The sequence below is a fragment of the Corylus avellana genome, chromosome 4, assembly GCF_965113065.1.
Source record: "Corylus avellana chromosome 4, dhCorAvel1.hap1.2, whole genome shotgun sequence".
Classification (NCBI taxonomy): Eukaryota; Viridiplantae; Streptophyta; class Magnoliopsida; order Fagales; family Betulaceae; genus Corylus; species Corylus avellana.
In genome coordinates, this window is record NC_142493.1 from 2,542,398 (window position 1) to 2,561,844 (window position 19,447).

A 19,447-nucleotide genomic window follows, 5' to 3' on the forward strand; every position below is an offset into this window, starting at 1 on the left:
AGTACGGTTGCTGCTAAGGGCTTGTCCCAAGTGGGTTGTACCACATTACATGAATTACTGAGTTGAAGTTTACGAAACATGATTTTGTTAACTCGTGTCAGCATGTTAATGTCAATGAGCCTCGTCATCTCCCCACCCGACGAAAACCGAGAGCGAGAGAGAGAGAGAGAGAAACTTGGACCATATCAAATCCAACATGTTATGCACCATCATTCCAAGTTAAAACAGAAGCGACAGATGGCAGTAAAGCATGAAAAATAACTCAATAGTACAAAACGAAACCAGCCTACACCACGTAAGGCACTCACTTTGAACTGAATCAAAGCCACACACGCCTAAATAATTTCAAACCATTTAAAATTGTATAACCACGCATTCAAATTTAATCATCTTAGGGGACGAGGCTGTCATTCAGTGACAATGAGGCTAGTTGATCCGCTGCACTGCCAGCCTGCTGCTGCTGAACATTCCTCAGAACCTCCATAGCCTCAGCCACCTTCGCCTTCAGTGCCTCCGGTGACTCAAGCAAATGCAGCACCTCAGTCTGATCCATCTCCAGAAGCATGCCTGTTACCTTAGCCGCATTTTCAGGCTCCAGCTGTTCCACAAGTGGGTAAAGATTCTCACCCAGCATCTACAGATTTTCACCCATGAAATGAAAATCGTTAATTAACATAATAATAGCTGGCTGCACTACAAAAGCTATTAACTATTAAGATCAGACATTAGGACTGTGTTGTCTAGGAATGGCCACCAACTCTAACAGCAGCATTTAAAAAGAAATTGTAGTAAATCTTCAGCCATCCTCTCTGCCGAAGCAATAAGAACAAGCAAGGCCAATACTTACCGTTCTCTGCTGCTCTGGAGCAGAATTTGCAAGGGCAGTAGCCAAAGCCCCTATAGGAATTGGCTGAGAGAAAGATGTTTCACGTGGTGGCATACCACTCATGTCATATGGAACAGAAAACATGCCTCCGGCGACACCAGGCATGGGAACTTCGGGAAGGCTACGCCCAGGAGGGTAACGGTAGACACGCCCCCTTGGAAGCATCTGTTGTTAAAACAATCCATCATAAAAGTTATTACTTGGATAGAGATCATAGTGGTGAAAAGGAAAAGGAGTAAGAATACACTACCAACCTGTTGCTGCATCAGTGGAACCGGCTGCTGCGTTTGCTGCACAGCCCCTGCACGCCTGCCACCAGGACGCTGCCCTTGCTGCCCCTGCTGAACCATTGGCACAAAGAAATTCGCCATTGGAGCCCCACCGGGCCTCATACCAGGAACGAGTTGCTGCTGATACCCAAATCCAGGCTGACAAGAGTATAAATGAAATGTAAGAAAGAAAAGAAGCAGGTATTGAATATAATTATAAATTTGCAGCCAAATGACATAAGCAATCAGAGCAGTGAAATTACACAGATGTCCAACATGGAAAACCACATAAACAAAAATACCATAAGAAACAAATCATGAATCCACTTACCTGGGAAGGAATGATAGCAGGTGGGGCTTGGCCATAGAATATTTGTTGTCCAAGACCTGGACCACCAGGGGGGTACATTGGCATACGAGGAGCAACTGAAGATGTCATTGCAACTGGTCGCATTTGAGAAAATTGAGCCTGTATAAAGCAGTACTAATCAATCAATCACTCAAACACACATTCTAGTCCAAAAACAAGAAATATCAAGACTAGGGGCAAGCTCATGAACAAACAGCAGCTCTAAAAGCATCAAGAGAGAAACAAGGTGTAAAATAGCTCAACCGAAAATGACACAGGGAAAGGGGGAAAAATTATCCGGTGCGTCTCATTCTCTCATCAGGGGCAAAACAACCCGAGATCCTATAGAAATGGCAACATATTGATTGCATAAAAACATAGTTATTTTTGACTGCTCTTCCACACAGACTTCTTTTGCACTACAATTCATGGAAGGCTCAAAACAACATCAAAGCAAAACATACCTGCAACCTAGCTCTTCGATCTTCTTTACGTTGTGCAAGTGCAACATACAGAGGTTTGCTCACTACCATTTTGCCATTCATCTCCAAGATCTACCAATCAATGAAAAACAATATTTTTCCCGAGTTAGAAAGACTAGAATGTGATTAGTAACATGCACAAACATATCAACGTACAGCTCTAGATGCCTCTTCAGGAGTAGAGAATGCAACAAACCCTGATCCCCTACTTATTCCGTTAGGGTCTCGCATAACCTGTCCACACATCAAGAAGAATGAAGCTTACAGAGCCTCCCCAATAGTTATACAGGAAAAAAGAGGTGCTTTGTTCTTCAAAAATAGATGCGCACACCTTGCAAGAGGTAATGGAACCAAATGGAGAGAAAAGTTCCTTAAGTTTGTCATCACCTATGCTATCATCTAAATTTTTAACATACAAGTTTGCCCCTTGATATTTGTCGGATGCCTCTTTCATACTCTGTTCAAATCGATGTTTCAATTCAACTTCCCTTTCAGACTTCTTTTGTGCTTTCCCGACATACCACTCCTTATCATCAATTTTCTTCCCATTAAGGGCCTCAACAGCCCTAGCAGCATCATCTGCAGTCTCAAAGTTGACAAAACCAAAGCACCTTGATTTCCCATCCATATCCCTCATCACCACAACACTGGTGAGAGCTCCAAATTCTCCAAAAAAATTATTCAAATCTTCTTCAGTTGTAGATTCAGCGAGGTTCTTCACAAAAACATTGTTGAACTTTGTCTTGTCAAGAGCACTTTCTCGTTCCTGCTTGCGAAGGAAGGGTCCAACAAAAACTTGCTTATCATTCAATAGCATACCATTCAACTTCTCTATAGCTTTTTGGGCAGCTTCATCACTGTCAAATTGCACAAATCCATAGCCTTTTGACTGGCCATAGGAATCTGTAGCTACCTTGCAAGAAAGAATGTTCCCAAACGCCGAAAATGTATCATGTAACGCTTTGTGGTCAATTGCCTTATCCAAATTCTGGCAAGTTTAAAGCAACAGGAGGTTAGTGTCAGCAAGAAATAAAACATATGAGATTGCCAGGGACCCAAAAATAATAATTAAAAAAAAAAAAAAGGGCCTGGATACCTTAATAAATATGTTTCCAGCCCCACTTTTGCGAATACTAGGGTCACGATGAGAATACATTATCCTAATAGGCCTTCCATTAAGAGAAGTGAAGTTCAGTACATCCAATGCCCTTGCAGCTGCAACCATTTTAAATTAAATATTTAAAAAGTAGAGAAAGATCAACAGTTCCAATGTGATGCAGAAGGTGGGAGGAAATAGAAAAGAAATTTCTAAGTATCAACAACAACATGTGCACAGGACAGACATTCAAGGGAACACACTTGTCTAACATTAACTTTTTAGCTTGATCGGTATATAGATATTATGCACGTGAACTAAAAACTCAGCTTGTATTAGGAGAACTTTATTGGTGGCCCCAAGTCTATATTTCAAGTGTTCAAACCAACCAAGGTAGGATGGAATTAGCAATGATTCCAAGCCTCAACCTCACATTGTTCTTGTGTACCCAAAAGATAGAAAAAGAAAAAGAAATAGACTGTAGGACAATAAGCTCAAGACAAGCTATTCTTTGGAAAAACTCTAATTACAAAGGCATTTTCTGCCTATTTTGGATTGGCACTAGTTGCACAATCTCACTCTTATCTATCAAAGACAAGTTTTTTGATAGGTATCTATCAAAGATGTGCTTTATAACATAGGGTTACAGAGGTAAGTTATATGCACATATTCTACGTCTAGCCACTAATTTGTAAAGAGCAAAAAAAAAAGGATCAATCTAAAGCAAAAAAAACATATTCCAGGCATGTGATTCTTTGAAAAAAGAATAAAAAAATAATCAAACAAGGGATATGCAAGTATCCGATAAGTGAAATTAAGACATACTACGGCACATACATATGGGAGAGCGAAAAAAAAAAAGGATCAATCTTAAGCACAAAAAACATATTCCAGGCATGTGATTCTTTGAAAAAAGAATAAAAAAAATAATCAAACAAGGGATATGCAAGTATCCAATAAGTGAAATTAAGACATACTACAGCACATACATATGGGAGAAACTTTAGTTGAACCAGTGCAGTATGGATGATTCTCCAAGCACCTAGTAACTAGAGCTCTTAACAACAGCATTATAAAAAGAGGAATTAGTCATAGATTTTTTTTCACAGCCTGAAGCAGAGTAGCCATCTGCCCAAATTTCCACCATGACTTAGACTATGGAGCTGAATTGAGAAGATATATGTATAGAAATTCAGGAGTGAGAAACCATACCGAGAATATAAGTTTCCTTCAAGTTGAAATTTCAAGTAAGTTTGCACTCCAGAGTTGGTGATTTATGAAAGAACAGTGCTTTTCCAAATCAGATACTTCTAATACATCATTCTTTATATGGTTCAGTACTCTTAACAAAAGCAGTTAATTTGGAGCACATTAAAAAAATTCAAGAAATTTTAATTTATCACCTCTTAAAAGCCATTCGCATTAGATTTTATTAGCCAATAATCACAATTCATGTGATATAAAAATCAAGAATCATTTTTTGAGCACAGTAAGGACAGATCAGTTCCAAAAAATTAAAATAAAATTGAATTAACTTGGGTAGTTGATATTTTAATCATATGCATAGGAGAGGTCCTTCAGGGTTAACTCAAAATTTGGGGGAATTATCAGGAAAATTTAATTATGGGTGCTAGGAGTAGAGCAGTGTTGTTGAAAGGTGCGCTTGAAGTGCAAAGAACAAAACCAGAGGAAAAGTGCTTCTTACCCCTAAAAAGGAATGCATGTAACAGAATGCACCTAAAGCACAAAAGGCAGACTATATGACAGAGCACCGCACACTAAAAAGCACGCACTTTGATCTTCATTCAAAAATATGTAATTCAATTAACAAACATTGGATCCGATGCCAATTAAATTTACCGTTGATTAGTCATACCAACTCTCTTGCAACATTATAATAGACTAAATACAAGTTTGTTTACCATCTATATCTAATATATAGGATAAAGTCTAGAAGAAGATACCAAAAGTTCTAGGATCAATCATCTGCCCTCCCCCTCCCCTTTTCCAGGCAAAAATTCTTTTTAATATCTTTATGGGAAAAAACATACCAAAACCAAGGTGTCGCTTAAAATTAATATATATGAAAACAAAAAAGGCAGGCCATTTACAATGGATTATTGATTCTGTTTGCTCGTTGTTTCACCCAAAAATAGACCATTGATTCTTTTCTTTTTCAACGTTTAGGATTTTAATAGGTTAGTAATACTGAATATATAATAGTTTTATAGTTAATGTTGAAGTTATCATTATTCAACTATTAAGTTATTATGGCAATGTGGTTACTGAGGATTCAAAATCCAGCATGATAGTGTGCCTATTTAGCAGGCCAGAAGGGGAAAAAAAATGATATGCACTTCAAAAATACACTTTACTTCAACCAGGTGCACACTTGCACTTTGCGCTTCATGGCTACGCTCCCATGAGGTGCTTGAGCTTAAGTCCACCAAATTATCTTAACAACACTTGAGCGTATATTCAAGGCTAAGTGCACAGTCAAGGAACTTGAATAATCCTAATTAACTCTGATTTGTTTTTCTGTGAATAATAATTTATTGAAAAAGAAGAAAGGCTCGCGTACACTAACAGCATCCTTGTCTTTCTTCCTACCGAAGGGAGGGCCTGCCCAGCTGGCTGCTCGGTGTGGACAGAATTCATCTCACTGCATCCATCTGGGCAACCTTACTCTGTGCTGAGCTCCACCCAAAGACCCACCAGCTTCTTTGTTGATTATGGTGGTGTTGCTGCTAACCACCTGCGTGTAGGACCAACAACCCGGTGCTTCCTGAATCTCCAATGAAGGCAGGTTGATTGCCATGGCCTCCGGCGGTGTCTGCTTCACTGAGGAAAATGGAGACAATAAAAATTGAAGAACCTCCACAAAACTAGACCATCCCCATTTGTTCTTACCCTCGGGGATGATGATGAAGCCCCTCTGCCCACCGCCACTAAATTCCTCAAAGACCAAATAGCTCACGTGGGAATTACTGCATCTCATTCCCAGGAAAGCTTTCTGGGGTCCCTGAACTTCCCGATGAACTTCACACTATCTACCTCTTTCACCGCCTGACCTAATGTCTTGAGAAGCCATGTCCCTGCCCCTTTCTCCAGGAAGATTAAACAAAGTATCCCTTCCCACGTTTCATAATTTCTGTTAGGGACAGCTAGCATAATACTTGCACTTATCAAACAAATTTCTTCTATAATGACAAAAAAGTTGCTTTTACTTCAAGAAGAAACAGTATTTCTCTCTTCACATCTACCAATTAGTGCCTTCTTTGTCCATTTAATTAGTCACTACTTGATATAAGTTAATGCAAGTTTCCACACCTGAAAGCTCTCTTTGCCAAACTGTCTACAGAAATGGTTACAATGTGTACCATTTTCTTTCAAATCAGCCTTATAAATGGCACACCCACCTTTCATATAAGCTTCCTATTCAGCAAACAACCAAAACCCATTTCCAAACTCACATTGTTTCCAAACAATTCGTGCAAAAAATGAAGCACACCCAAAAAGGTAATGCAAGTTTAATTAGTCACTACTTAATTAGTTGCCTTCTTCACATCTACCAATCAGTGCCTTCTTCGTCCATTAAGTCATTACTACTTAATATAAGTTAATGCAAGTTCCCACACCCAAAAAGCTCTCTTTGCCAAACTGTCTACAATAAATGGTTACGATGTGTACCATTTTTGTAGCGCCTCGGCTTTATAAGCAAGCTGTAAGTGGAATTATCTAAATTCTCATGTGACACTACTGCACGTAGGTAGCTTCCATTCCGGATTTTTTATTTTTTATTTTTTTTCATCAGAGTTCTTTTGAAAGTATAAATGTACTAGAGCATCTAATTTAAACTTCACATTATATATATCAACTAGTATCTTAGACTCCCCAAAAACTGCCACGGGCAGCAAATTACATAACTTACAAGGTCATTAACAACCTACTGTATATCACCAGTTGCCATAAGTGGCATACCAAAATACAAACATCAAACACTACTAGTATTTCTCCAACTGACTTAAAGTCAACCCTTCCAAAAATTGGGGTGTCCTATCAGTCCTATGCACAGTAGTATGGACTCTAGTACAGGATCGCATCCCCTTCCTCCTCTTCCTCAACTATATCTAGAAAATTATCACAATTTTAAAGGTGGAAGAGCAAGTCCACGACTCAACAAGTTCAAGCAAATTGACCATTTATAATTAGAGCCCTCTTTTGTTTGAAAAATCTATCTCATCACCAGTGTTTACTAGACAGCTATGTATGCAAGGTTTTCACAAATGAGTTTTAATAAATATATGGCTAAATGGTAAACAAGGTGATAAACAATTTGATACATAGTAATAAAACAGAATAATATTCCTTTGCATTTTCTTACTACATGATTTTTTTGATAAGTATATTTTTTTAATATTCCTTTGCATTTTCTTACTACATAATTTTTTTTTGATAAGTAAGTAACTTAGTTTATTAAAAGTGTACGGCACCCCTAAGTAACTGACGTTCTTACTACATAATTAACTTCACATTTCATAATATGAAGCGGTAAAACAGTTTATAACATGATAAATAAAACATCAGTTAAAATTAACATAATTTACGCACATAACATTTTTTATTTTTTATTTTTTATTTTTGATAAGTAACATAACATAACATAATATATTATCATAACAATAAGTGAATTTATACTCCTACTTATCCTCGGGAGTTCGCTAAGTGTTACCCCACTTAACCGCAAAGTTGCTAATAATTTATCCATCTCATAGCTTTGAGGTGTTAAGCATGTGACCCCGCTTAACCGCTAGGCTATTAGGCAACTTTGTTTCCCCCTTCCTAACATTGGGGTGTCAGGTGCATAATCCCCACCTGACCGTTAAGCTTTACATGCATTCATACATAACATCATATTTTTCATAATAATAATAATAATAATAATATTATTATTATTATTATTATTATTATTATTTTTGCAAATTACATTCTCCTTCCAAAACTCAACCTCTTTTCATAAATCATTTCATTTGGAAACACATTTTCATTTAACACAAATGTAAAACATTTCAAAATATATTCATACGTGTAATTAAAATAATAGGGCTCAACAAAACATACAAGACATGCTTTTGTAAAATAATGCAAGTTCAATAAGTTTGAACTTACAGTTTGAGCTTAAATCCCTTAAACACTGCCTTCTTGGTCTGTACGCTTTGATGAAAAAAAAAAAAAAAAAAAAATCCTCAATAGAAGCTACCTACATGCAGCAGTGCCACGTGAGAATTTTGATAATTCCACTTAAAGTTTGCTTATAAAGCCGGGGCGCTACAATTTTCTTTCAAATCAACCTTAGAAATGGCACACCCGCCTTTCAGATAAGCTTTCTATTCAGCAAACAACCAAAACCCATTTCCTAAATCACATTGTTTCCAAATAATTCGTGCTAAAAATGAAGCATACCCAAAAAGGTAATGCAAGTTTAACTAGTCACTACTTAATTAGTTGCTTTCTTCACATCTACCAATTAGTGCCTTCTTCGTCCATTTAATTCGTCACTACTTAATATAAGTTAATGCTAGTTCCCACACCCAAAAAGCTCTCTTTGCCAAACTGTCTACAATATATGGTTACAATGTGTACCATTTTCTTTCAAATCAACCTTATAAATGGCACTTCCACCTTTCAGATAAGCTTTCTATTCAGCAAACAACCAAAACCCATTTCCTAAATCACATTGTTTCCAAACAATTCGTGCAAAAAAAATGGAATTTTTATCACATGATAAACGATACTATACCAAAAAAAATCCAAACAAATAACCATCGAATATAAATTTTGATAATAAATCGGAAATTTGAAGCAATTACTAACCGTCTTGAGGGTTGCTATAATTGACGTAGCCGTAGCCGAGCGATCGCCGGGTGCTTAAGTCCCGGCAAACCCTAACCGAAACCACCTGACCCAGCTGGTTGAACAGGTCATAGAGCTGCGAATCGGTCACGCTCGGGTCAAGATCTCCGACGTAAAGCGACGTAGTCACAAACTGGTTAGCCCCGCCGGCACCGTTCGCTCCCGGAATTGCATTTTGAGGCTGAGCTTGAACCTGTGCCATGGTCAAAATTTTGCTCCTTTTTTTTTTTTTTTTTTTTTTCTTTTTCTTTTTTCTATTCCAAACTTTTTCTAATTTTTTTTCTTTTTCTCTTCCCTCTCCTCGAATTATTATAACCAAAACCCTAGGAAGACAAAGAAATAAACGAAGCCGGAAATGCAGATAAACCTAAAAGGTACGCTTAGACGCACACCACTTGTTCGACAAAAGACCTCTCAGAAACTAAAATTTCTTTGCTTTTGTTTTTTTCTGGATGATAGTGGAGGAGAGGGAAGGGTCGGGCGGAGATCCGCCGGAGGAGGCGGCGCGTGGGCAGGAGAGAGTATGAGAGATAAGGAGAGAGGAGAGGGGTTGGGGTTGTTGTCAGAAGGCAGCTGAAACTGCACTGAGAAAAGAGGGGAAATGGGCTGAGAGGGTTACGTAGGTGGAGTGGGCTCTGGGCAACCCTAGGATTATGTAAGGACAAGATCTGCGCCGTTGGATGTGAGGGCTGTGGTGGGGTTCAGATGACGAGGTCAAGGTGGGGTTGGGAAATGAGATAACTGTTAACGGTAAAATCATTGAGATAACTGGCTTCCGTCCTAAAATAATGGCGGTATGTATCCTGTAGTGTAAGTAATGGCTAAGATTGAATTTTAAATTTTATTTTTTTAGAGATTCAATCTTGATTGTTGCTTAAACTACAACATACATACTATTATTTTAATAACAGCATGTAAGCCGGATCCGATTATTTTGAGTTGCTTGCTTGGTTAAGTTTTGGGGTGAGCCAAATATGTTTTTTATTTTTTATTTTTTTTAAGCAAGTCAAAGGAGAGGTAGGAAAGGGGAGGATCTATTCCACTTTGCAACCTCATGGAGAGAAAGTGGGGAGAATTTGAGGGAATGTTTCTATAAACATTATTCGAAGCGGTTTATTTAGCAATTAAATATGCTTAAAAGATAGCTTTTTTGCTACGTCTAAGAAAAGAATAAGGGAAAAATCAACATCTTTAATGAGCGGGGGCAATGTTCTATTCATTCACCATCATGGGCTAATCGATAGCCAGAGAATCTCCTTCAAGTATGAGTGCTCGGAGAGTAATGTGATTCTTCACATTCATTTATTATATTTATTTTACACTAGCTCGTATAAGTGTTTTAACTAGCTTTCTTTTTATGTTTTTAAGTAGTTAAAATATGAAGTCATTTAAAACATGTAGCGTCAATCAATATCATATGAGTATAAATAGTAACATTAATTATACTTGAGATCCTACCGAAGTAGCCAACCTCACTGCCAAGAAAGCATCAAAAGCTTTACCCTTTTTCATTCATTATTAAAATAGAATTACTATTGCCTTCATCAATGATGCTAGAAATTATTTTGTAATTCTTACCAAATTTTCAAATCAAATACATACAAAATTACCATTCACCACCATGGATGAGTGGTCCAATGCTAAAGGCAGGTGCAGATTAAGTTAAGGTATCAAACTACGAGGGCGACACTCGTGAAGCTAGGAGGATCAAGTTATGGTTTAACCTACATGAGGGAGCTGCTTGCGGCATCCTTACCGGCCATCAAGGTTACGTTTGGCAAGAGGCCTGGAAAGAAGACCCGTGACCCAAAACTCAAAAAAAAATTTTACACTTTTTCCCTCAAAATCAACCTTAGCGTTATTATTTTTTATATCAAATGAATCATTTTTTATTACTATTCAAATAAAAAATAACTACAATACAAATTTTTTTTTTTTCACTTTTTTATTTAAAATATTTTGACCTTTTCTCTCACATCAATCAAATCTGATACAGTACCGATCCACTTCCTAAATCCATTCCATTGCCAAACATAGCCCTAGATTCTCAAGACATAGTTTCTAGTCGATATGAGTTATTATGGTAACACTCATTCCAAACACATCTGAATCTCAGTTTTTTTTTTTTTTTTAAATAAAAAAAAAAATTCCTTAACGTATTATATATTTGGGCTTAAAAAATATGTTTGGCCCTATCAAAATAGATTACATTTATGTTTTGGTCATTCGAATAAATTTGTTTGATTTTGTCCTCCATTCCATACATCATCCTCATCTCTATTCCCACAACCCCCTCCCCCCCCAATTGTTTCGAGTTGATTGAATATTGAGTTGGACAATTTCTTCATCATCATAAATATATGATAGGATGAGATTTGGACATGTAGCTATCATCATACTTTTCTGACCCAACTTGTCATTTATAATGATCTAGAAGAAATTTGATATTATTTATGCTTCCCTTGAAATCTAGATATTAAACCCCACCTATCATTTTTAAAAGATAATAACAACAAAGTTTCTTTCAAGATTTAGATTCTTTGTTGTTAGTTTATGTGAATAATAAATTCAGGCAGTTTACGAAAGGGGTGAAAAGTCTATTTATTTCGGACAAGGTAAAATATGGAGTCGCTTATTCAAAACAAGTGAGCCAATAACCTCTCAAATTTTTATATTATTCCAACAACATAATATAACGGGATCAACGGCGGGGTATTCGGGTTATAAGGGGTTTGAAAACCAAATAGGCCAAGCATTGAGTCAACAATGAAAATATTTATGGCCTAATACGACATCCCCAATCACATCTTTTCCAAGAACACACGTTTTTCTTGGATGGCGGAAAAATCTGTTGCGTGGAAGCCAAGTACAAAAAATTCCTTAAGTGTCACATGGATTATATAGCATGTCTCTCTCACAAGAAATTCTTAAATTAACTTAAATTAGGGTTGATGCCATCTAGAATGACAAACCCTTTGCTGAATTATCTGGTTTGTTTGTGCATTATTGGCAAGACAACCTTCCATGGGGGTGCTCTCAATTTCTCAAACCAACCAAGGACGAAAAACATGGTAATGTCTACAGGCCCCCACGTCCTGAATACATTATCCATTATGTCGGAGAATATTGTTTTTGTATAGTATTTTTTTTTTATTTGGAAATAAACTTTTTATAAATTGATACAAATCAGCTTCTAAAAGCTAGCTTCTATTTATTTATTTATTTTTAACAAACCGGCATCCATTAAAACATAAACAGGTTACATGACAGACACGAAGCTAATAAAAGTTTAGACATAAAGCTAAAAACAAGCTTAGATAGATTAATACAATCCAAACAGACCACAAGCACCTCCAAGCAGGTGAAAGTGGAATGCAACCCGAAAAAATTCTTGCTGCAGTGCAATCTAATGAATAAAACCATCGAAAGTACGAATATCCCAGTCCAACATTTAAATAGGCTTCCTAAGAAGCAATGAATATTTAGATAAAAAGTAAAAGTGGAAAAAAGGTTCCGAAAAACCAAAAAGAAAAAAAGATACACTTCACAGATCGGATTAACCAATAAGCAACACAACAACAGAAAATAACATAAAGTTACATAAAATAACAAAATAAACTCAAAAAAAAAAAAAAACAGAATAAACTAAGAAAGTAGTGGCTACACTGGAAGAGGTCGTCATTGGTGAACTGCACGGCGCGTGGGAGCAAGCTTTTTAAGTTATTAAAAAGTACGTAAGAATTAAAGATTCAAAATAGTAAACCTATAGATGTCTAAAACCGAATCATCTATACATTTTTTTGTTAGTATCTTTCTTCTCCCTTTTTCTTCAGTTTTTTTTTTTTATTATCATATTTCAACCATATTAATCATACTAATCAACTCCCAACAACCTTCTTTAGGAAGTACTCATTGGAAGTACATGACAGCCACGAGTTTCCAAAAAGTCGGAACAAGTTGCGCAGTTTCCCACTCTCTTTCCAGCGGTCCCTGTTCCTCATTGCGACACGGAAGCAAGAAAAAGGTGTATATATACATATAACATTTTCTGAGATTCTCTCGGTATTAAAAAAAGCTACTAAGATACTATATTAAAATAAAGAAAAAAGCCATGAGCTCGATCGCGGTCGCACCATGGGCTAACTCTCTGGTTCTTCTCCATTATCAGCGTCAGGCGCCTTCTGTGCCTTGTTCCCGCCATGGCTGCCACAGAGGGGGGCCATCGGCTGTCGCTAACCGCGTTTGGGGACCCCGAGGACCGGCGGTTACCGCTTTCAGAGGCGCCGGCGTCGGCGTCACCAACTCCGTGCCGGTGAGTCTATCTTTTTTCTTTTCTTCGTTTGATGTTTCTTTCTTTGTGCACCTAAATTGGAAAAGCTTTTGGTCGAAATGGGTTTCACAGTAAATTTTTGGGCTTTTTTTTTTTTTTTTTTTTTTTTTTTTTTTTTTTTTGGAATAGACGTAGTTTTACTTGTATATACGAATGTATATTTGTATGTGGGGATGTGTGTAGGAATATGTGTGCTTATATATTCTGACATCATGTGGAGATTTACTAAGCGTCCATTCTTTTATTGCTTGATTAGGAAGGATTAGGGGAAAATTATGGCTTTGTTTGTTAACGCGTTTTATAGGGTGTTTTTTTAAGAGTAATGATACAAGGAGAACTAGAATCCTTCCGGATGTGACATGTCTTTAAAATTACAATTGAATTTGAGATAATCATTATTGAATTTTGATCTATTGATGATTTTAAATGTCATATCACATTTGAGAGGACTTTAGTCCTTCTTATATCATTACTCATTTTTTAATTTTTGTTTGAAAAAATGTTATGACATGACATAAATGTAAAAATAATTTTATGAGTGTTTTGTGTTTGTTAATATTTTGTTTTGGAAAGAGAAATCATAAAGGAGAAGTTTGTTAATGCTTTTTATTTATTTATTTATTTTTTGAAAAAGATGTTTAGATGTGACATAAACATGAAAATAGTTTTGTGTTTGTTAACATTTTTGTTTTGAAAAGAGAAAATAAAAGGGAGAAGGGAAAAGTTTTATCAAACGAAACCCAAGTGTGTTTGGGAAAACATTTCGTTATTTTTGTTTTGTTTGAATAGTAATAAGAATTGATTGATGTAATGCAAATGTGAAAGACGTTTTGAATTTTTTGTGAGAGAAAAGTGAAGAAAGTTGTTTGGTAATGTGAATAAAAAAGTTTTGACTTTTTTGGGAAAAATGATAAAAGAGACGTAGAGAGAGTTTCCATACACAGCCAATATATGATGCTCTTGCCCTTCCAATTAGACTTTGTTGAAACAGTTTTTTATGCGTGTTTGTGATTTGTGTTATAAAAAATGAAAACTGAGAAGTGTTTGGATGTAATATTGAAAATAATTTTTCAAATATATAAAAAGGAAAAATTTACTAATCACTCCATGAGTTTTGTGTATTTATCAAATCACTTTCTGATTTTTTTTTTTTTTTTTTTTTTTTTTGTCTTTAAGCTCTTTGAGTTTGTCCATTATTAGATCCATCATTCTATTCAATTGCATTAGATGCTGTCGATTCTTTTAATGAAACTGTTAAAAATTACAATTACACACTTTTATAAGAAAAAAAGAAAAATGAGGGGTGAGCCACCCCACTGATAGAAGGGTGGCTCACAGAAAACACCTAGCTAGAAGTATATAAAAGGAAACACCTAACTAAAAAGGGAAAAGCAAACAAGGAAATCATCAAATAAAATTGAGGATATATAAAATTTGTAAATTAAACGAGATGTAGAGTTTGAAGTTAAGTTCAAACTCATGACCTGCTTTGGTACCGTAAAAAATCATTATTTATCCCAAAGGTCTAAGTCGATGGAAAATGTTGAATTTAGTCATTTGATCAGTATTCTAACAAACTCTTGATTGTGGGTTTTGGGTAGAGACCAATAAAGAGAATTGGACATCTTGTTAAGAATTTCAAACAACACATGCTAGTTTCCAATGCATTTTCCTAATACTTGGCGGGGCAAGGCACATGCTTTAGATGTGATTGTTTACACCAGAGTTTAATCACATGAAAGCCTAACTATTTCATTTTTGTTGACTAAAAAAGATTGACTCAACCCGACCGTGTCATAGTAAGGGCGTAATTGGAAAGTTACCAATTTGTTAATGAGGAAAGAATGGTTCTTTGTGTAGCTTATTTGCCATTAGCATTACATTAAGATAGATGCATTTTGCAACTGATAAAGTGGACACATTTCCTTTGTGTGAAACTTACTAAAGTGAGTGAGGGGGTTGCTTATTATTTGCATTTTACAATTTTCGGTGATGGGTTAAGTTTTAATATAACCCTTCTGATTTATTATGTTGATTTTCAGTCTAGAAGTGGAGCATATACAGTTGGTGATTTTATGACAAAGAGGGAGCATTTAGACGTTGTAAAACCTACAACAACTGTTGATGAAGGTATTGCTGATACTTGGGCATCTACTTTCTTGAGTATCCTATGGTTGGTTCATTTTTTTTTATTCACTGGCTTTTGTTGTTACAGCATTGGAGGCTCTTGTGGAGAAGAGAATAACTGGTTTTCCTGTGATTGATGATGACTGGAAATTGGTAATTCTATTTACACTCTTAAGTTAACTATGACAAGAAAAACAAAAAAGGAACCACATTTATACATATGGCATAATGTGATGTAGCATCTTTTGGCAAGTGAACGATTCTTTATTCTTGATCTTGAATTGCTGATATAGTTGACAACATAGATGGGATTGTTGTTTGATTACACGTTTTAAGAGCAGCTATGTTTAATGCAGATAGTTGTCTGTGGAATGCTAAAGAATGATGTACAGAAAATTATAATATGCGGTTGGTGATTCATATATTTCCCAAATTAAGTATGTATGACTGCTGAGTGGGAGAAGCAACATGTTGGCTACCATCGTATTGCATTAGAATAAAAATGTCGATGCTTCAATTATGCGTTAAGCACAATAAAACTTGGAAAATGCTTTCTGTTATTGAATGAAGATTAGGAAATATGCTTACTTATGAAAAAAAAGAAAGATTGATAGATATTACTTTGTTTGGAGGATCTGGGACTGATGATTATGTTTTTTTAACTGTTGACAAGATCTTCTATTATTGTCTGCATCAATCTGTACGACTTTTTTTTTATCAAAATTTTTAGTAAGGTAATCCTGCTATGTTCAGACATATAATTTCATATGAGATTGTTTTGCTTCAAGGCTTGAGGTTGTTTTTCTGTGGCAGGTTGGTGTTGTTTCAGACTATGACTTGTTAGCACTTGACTCGATATCAGGTAGTACAGGATGTTATCACTTGGCATAACAATTTCGTTTTCATTTTTCATTTTGTCTCTTTTATCCTTTTCCATTGGTACTGAATCATACAATTGGTTATAGAATCTTTTGGGGGATTTTTTTTTTGTTGGGGTTGTGCACTGATTTTGGTATTGAAAAATAGGTTGTGAAAATGTTCAGAATTCAGATTGTGTAAAATAGCTACTTATTTGTTCTTTTATGGCTATTAGGTGGCAGTCAAAGTGACACAAGTGTGTTCCCTGATGTTGATAGCACGTGGAAAGTATGTAGAACATCCTCTTCTAAATGCTAATCTTCTATTTGGCTTAAACTTTTACTGCTATGAGACTCTTGTAGGTTAAATTTTGAGAATATGGTTAATGCTGATGTTGTATTTATACAAGAGTAGGGGTGGGCACCAACTCCGACAGAATCGGAAATGGTCCTTCTTGCTTTCACCTCTGCCGGAGTTGGAAAAGTTAAAAAGACATCCGACATCACCTCCGGCAGAGGTTATTTTTGAGCTGCCTTGATCTCCAAAAAGGCGAAGTCGGAGGCGGTTGGAATAATTAGAGTTTGGGTGGGGGTCAACGACGAGGACGATGACAAAGAGTATTTGTTGAAGATGAAGATATTTTTGTCCCCAACAGAGGAAGACGACAAAGATCTCTTCGTCTTTGCCAAAGACAAAGAAAAGAATCCCAGCTGTGTTTTCTTTGATGAAGACTAAGAAAAGAATTGCCAACGTTATCGTCTTCGTCTGTTGAAGAGTCTTTGTCCAGATTCAGAGGAAAATTTGAGAGAACGCAGAGAGGGTGAGAAGATAGGCACATGCATATACATGTAGGGTTTTGAATGAATTTATAGCTTCTTCAAAATGGCGCCAGTTTTGGACTTTAATCCAAACGACGTCATTTTATAATTATTTAAAAAATAAAAAAATAAAAGTCAGGTTGAGTCAGAAAAAGTTGAAAATCTAAAATGGTTTCATATGTTTGAATTTATGCCTGATTAGCAAATAGAAATCATTAAGATTTTATTACGTGTTCTATACATGGAACAATGAAGTTAGGCTTAAAACTTCCTTGGTGTTACGATATCATGGCTTCTAGTATAAACAAACCTCTCTGTTTTTGGTGAAAGTTCTAGACATACCTCATATGTTTTTTGTGTGCTTCCTTTTTGTTATACACTGGTTTATAGTAATCTTGTATATGTAATCTTGACATGGTCTTAGTCCTTTCCACATAGCAATTGCTAAAATCATATGCAAGGTGTGAGTCCACTAAACACTGAGTCCTAACCTATCCTAGAACCTAAACTCATCCTGTTGCTCATTGTTTTTGGTATTTTCATGTCCTCACTCCTTAGATGGAAGAGGCTCTCTATATATGAACTCATTGAATTGTATGAATAATTGCTTCACCAACTACGGCCTTTTCTAATTCTGGATAATTGTTGCAGACATTCAATCAGATACAGAAGCTGCTAAGTAAAACTAATGGCAAGGTTGTTGGCGACTTGATGACACCTGCTCCGCTTGTTGTTCGTGAATCCACCAATCTGGAAGATGCTGCTAGGTATTTAATCTACAAATTGTGACTCTAATCATGTCTCATATGATGGCACTTTGGAACTCTTAATGCTCTAAACCAATTCTTCTAATGCTAGGTTGTTGCTTGAAACAAAATTCCGTCGACTGCCTGTAGTAGACGGTGATGGTAAGCTGGTAAGGATAATATTTACATGTTTTTCTGCTTGAAATATCATTTGTTGGTGCTTAGCAGGAGTATAGATTGTTTCTGATTGGTCTCTGCTTAAATGTGGAAGGTTGGACTATTAACAAGGGGAAATGTTGTTAGAGCTGCTCTTAAGATAAAACGTGCCGGTTAAAAGTCGCTGTAGTTCGGGATCGTTTCGAGAAACGTTGACAGCATACATCATGAAAGATTTGTAGCCCTTTGAATCACATTGATGTGTCGATCTAGTGGCCTCACATCAAGGTGGTGCAGTCTCTTATTCCAGGTTTGTTTGTTGGGCCAACTATATAGTTTGTGGGATGGTTTATAATTGTTGCCCTAGTTATTTTTTGTTAGCCAGGTAAAGCATGAAGTAGTAAGTGAGCGATCGATTACTGCCTTTAGGCCTTATACATTTTTGTTATACGCATGTTTATAGCAAGCTTGTATATGTAATTTTCAGTTAATATTATTTTTAGTGAATTGAGAAATATTGGCCTTTTCATCTCAAAACAAAATATTTATAGTGAATTTTGCTTTTTCGTCTCAAAACAAAAGTATTAACAAACAATCCAAATACAAAACACTCTTAAAAATAAAAACAATTTTATCCTTTATATCACAGTTGCTGATATTAGAACACAGTTGTGGCCCTATGGGAGGGTTCATGAACCATTGTGGATCACATCGGGTGTGAGTTCCGATGTGCCAAGTGATCACTTACTGTCCTTCATCTGAACAGAAGAAATGTTATTTTGCATTCTCCCAACATTTTTCTAGCATATTCAGTTGATGTGGCATACTTAATTCACCTTTAAATCTAGGAAAGCAGGTGTTGCACCATGCCAAGCCTAAAGTCAATGTGAAGTTGTAGCAAATAAAAAAAATAAAATAAAATAAAACTATTGATTGAGGGAGGTAGTTTGACCACCCTAATGGTTGGTTTGGGGTGCCAAATCACCTCCTTTGTCAAAAGAGCTAGTCTAATGACGAGTTTGAGGTGGTCAAACTTTTCCTTTGACCGCCCAATAGCCACTCATTTGCATTTCGATCACTTTTTTTATATTTTTTATGGAGAGAAATTTTAGTCAACCTATTTTAATAAGTGTTAAGTATCATCTTTTACATACCACAAGGGTGGTAGTTGAGTTGGTAGAAGAATTTCTTTCATCTTAGTGGTCGCGTGTTCGAATCCGCTTGCAGTAGTAGATGCGTGAACTAGATGCTACTTTGAAGGAGCTCTACTGGCTCACACCTTTGTGGGGTTGTGGTGACGGGCTCGCCTTCTCAGGCAGTAGATATGGCTCAAACCGGACATTCCACAGCAGGTAGGAACCTCGATAGTAACGCCCAAGGGGAAAAACTACACTGGTCGCCCCTTCCTACATTTTTT

At 36.3% G+C, this 19,447-nt stretch overlaps 2 protein-coding genes across 3 annotated transcripts; one reads left to right on the plus strand and one right to left on the minus strand.

Annotated features, from left to right (window-relative positions):
* Positions 1 to 183: 183 nt before the first annotated feature.
* On the minus strand, positions 184 to 9,627 carry LOC132179028 (polyadenylate-binding protein 8). Of its 2 annotated transcripts, XM_059591644.1 has the most exons (10): positions 8,957 to 9,046; positions 5,664 to 5,923; positions 3,083 to 3,201; positions 2,318 to 2,974; positions 2,143 to 2,220; positions 1,969 to 2,058; positions 1,487 to 1,624; positions 1,141 to 1,314; positions 848 to 1,051; positions 184 to 634 (listed from the first exon to the last, which is right to left on the minus strand). In XM_059591644.1, the coding sequence occupies exons 3-10, from the start codon at positions 3,140 to 3,142 to the stop codon at positions 392 to 394; spliced, it is 1,644 nt and encodes a 547-aa protein (XP_059447627.1). In that variant the 5' UTR covers positions 3,143 to 3,201; positions 5,664 to 5,923; positions 8,957 to 9,046; the 3' UTR covers positions 184 to 391. The 2 variants fall into 2 exon arrangements, with proteins under 2 accessions (XP_059447627.1, XP_059447625.1); XM_059591642.2 differs by lacking the exon at positions 5,664 to 5,923 and having other exon boundaries at positions 8,957 to 9,627.
* A 3,425-nt stretch (positions 9,628 to 13,052) lies between these two features.
* Positions 13,053 to 18,592, plus strand: LOC132179029 (CBS domain-containing protein CBSX2, chloroplastic). The gene is made up of 8 exons (XM_059591645.2): positions 13,053 to 13,307; positions 15,368 to 15,455; positions 15,541 to 15,605; positions 16,266 to 16,314; positions 16,546 to 16,598; positions 17,780 to 17,895; positions 17,987 to 18,044; positions 18,146 to 18,592. The coding sequence occupies exons 1-8, from the start codon at positions 13,107 to 13,109 to the stop codon at positions 18,206 to 18,208; spliced, it is 693 nt and encodes a 230-aa protein (XP_059447628.1). The 5' UTR covers positions 13,053 to 13,106; the 3' UTR covers positions 18,209 to 18,592.
* The last annotated feature ends 855 nt before the right edge of the window (positions 18,593 to 19,447 follow it).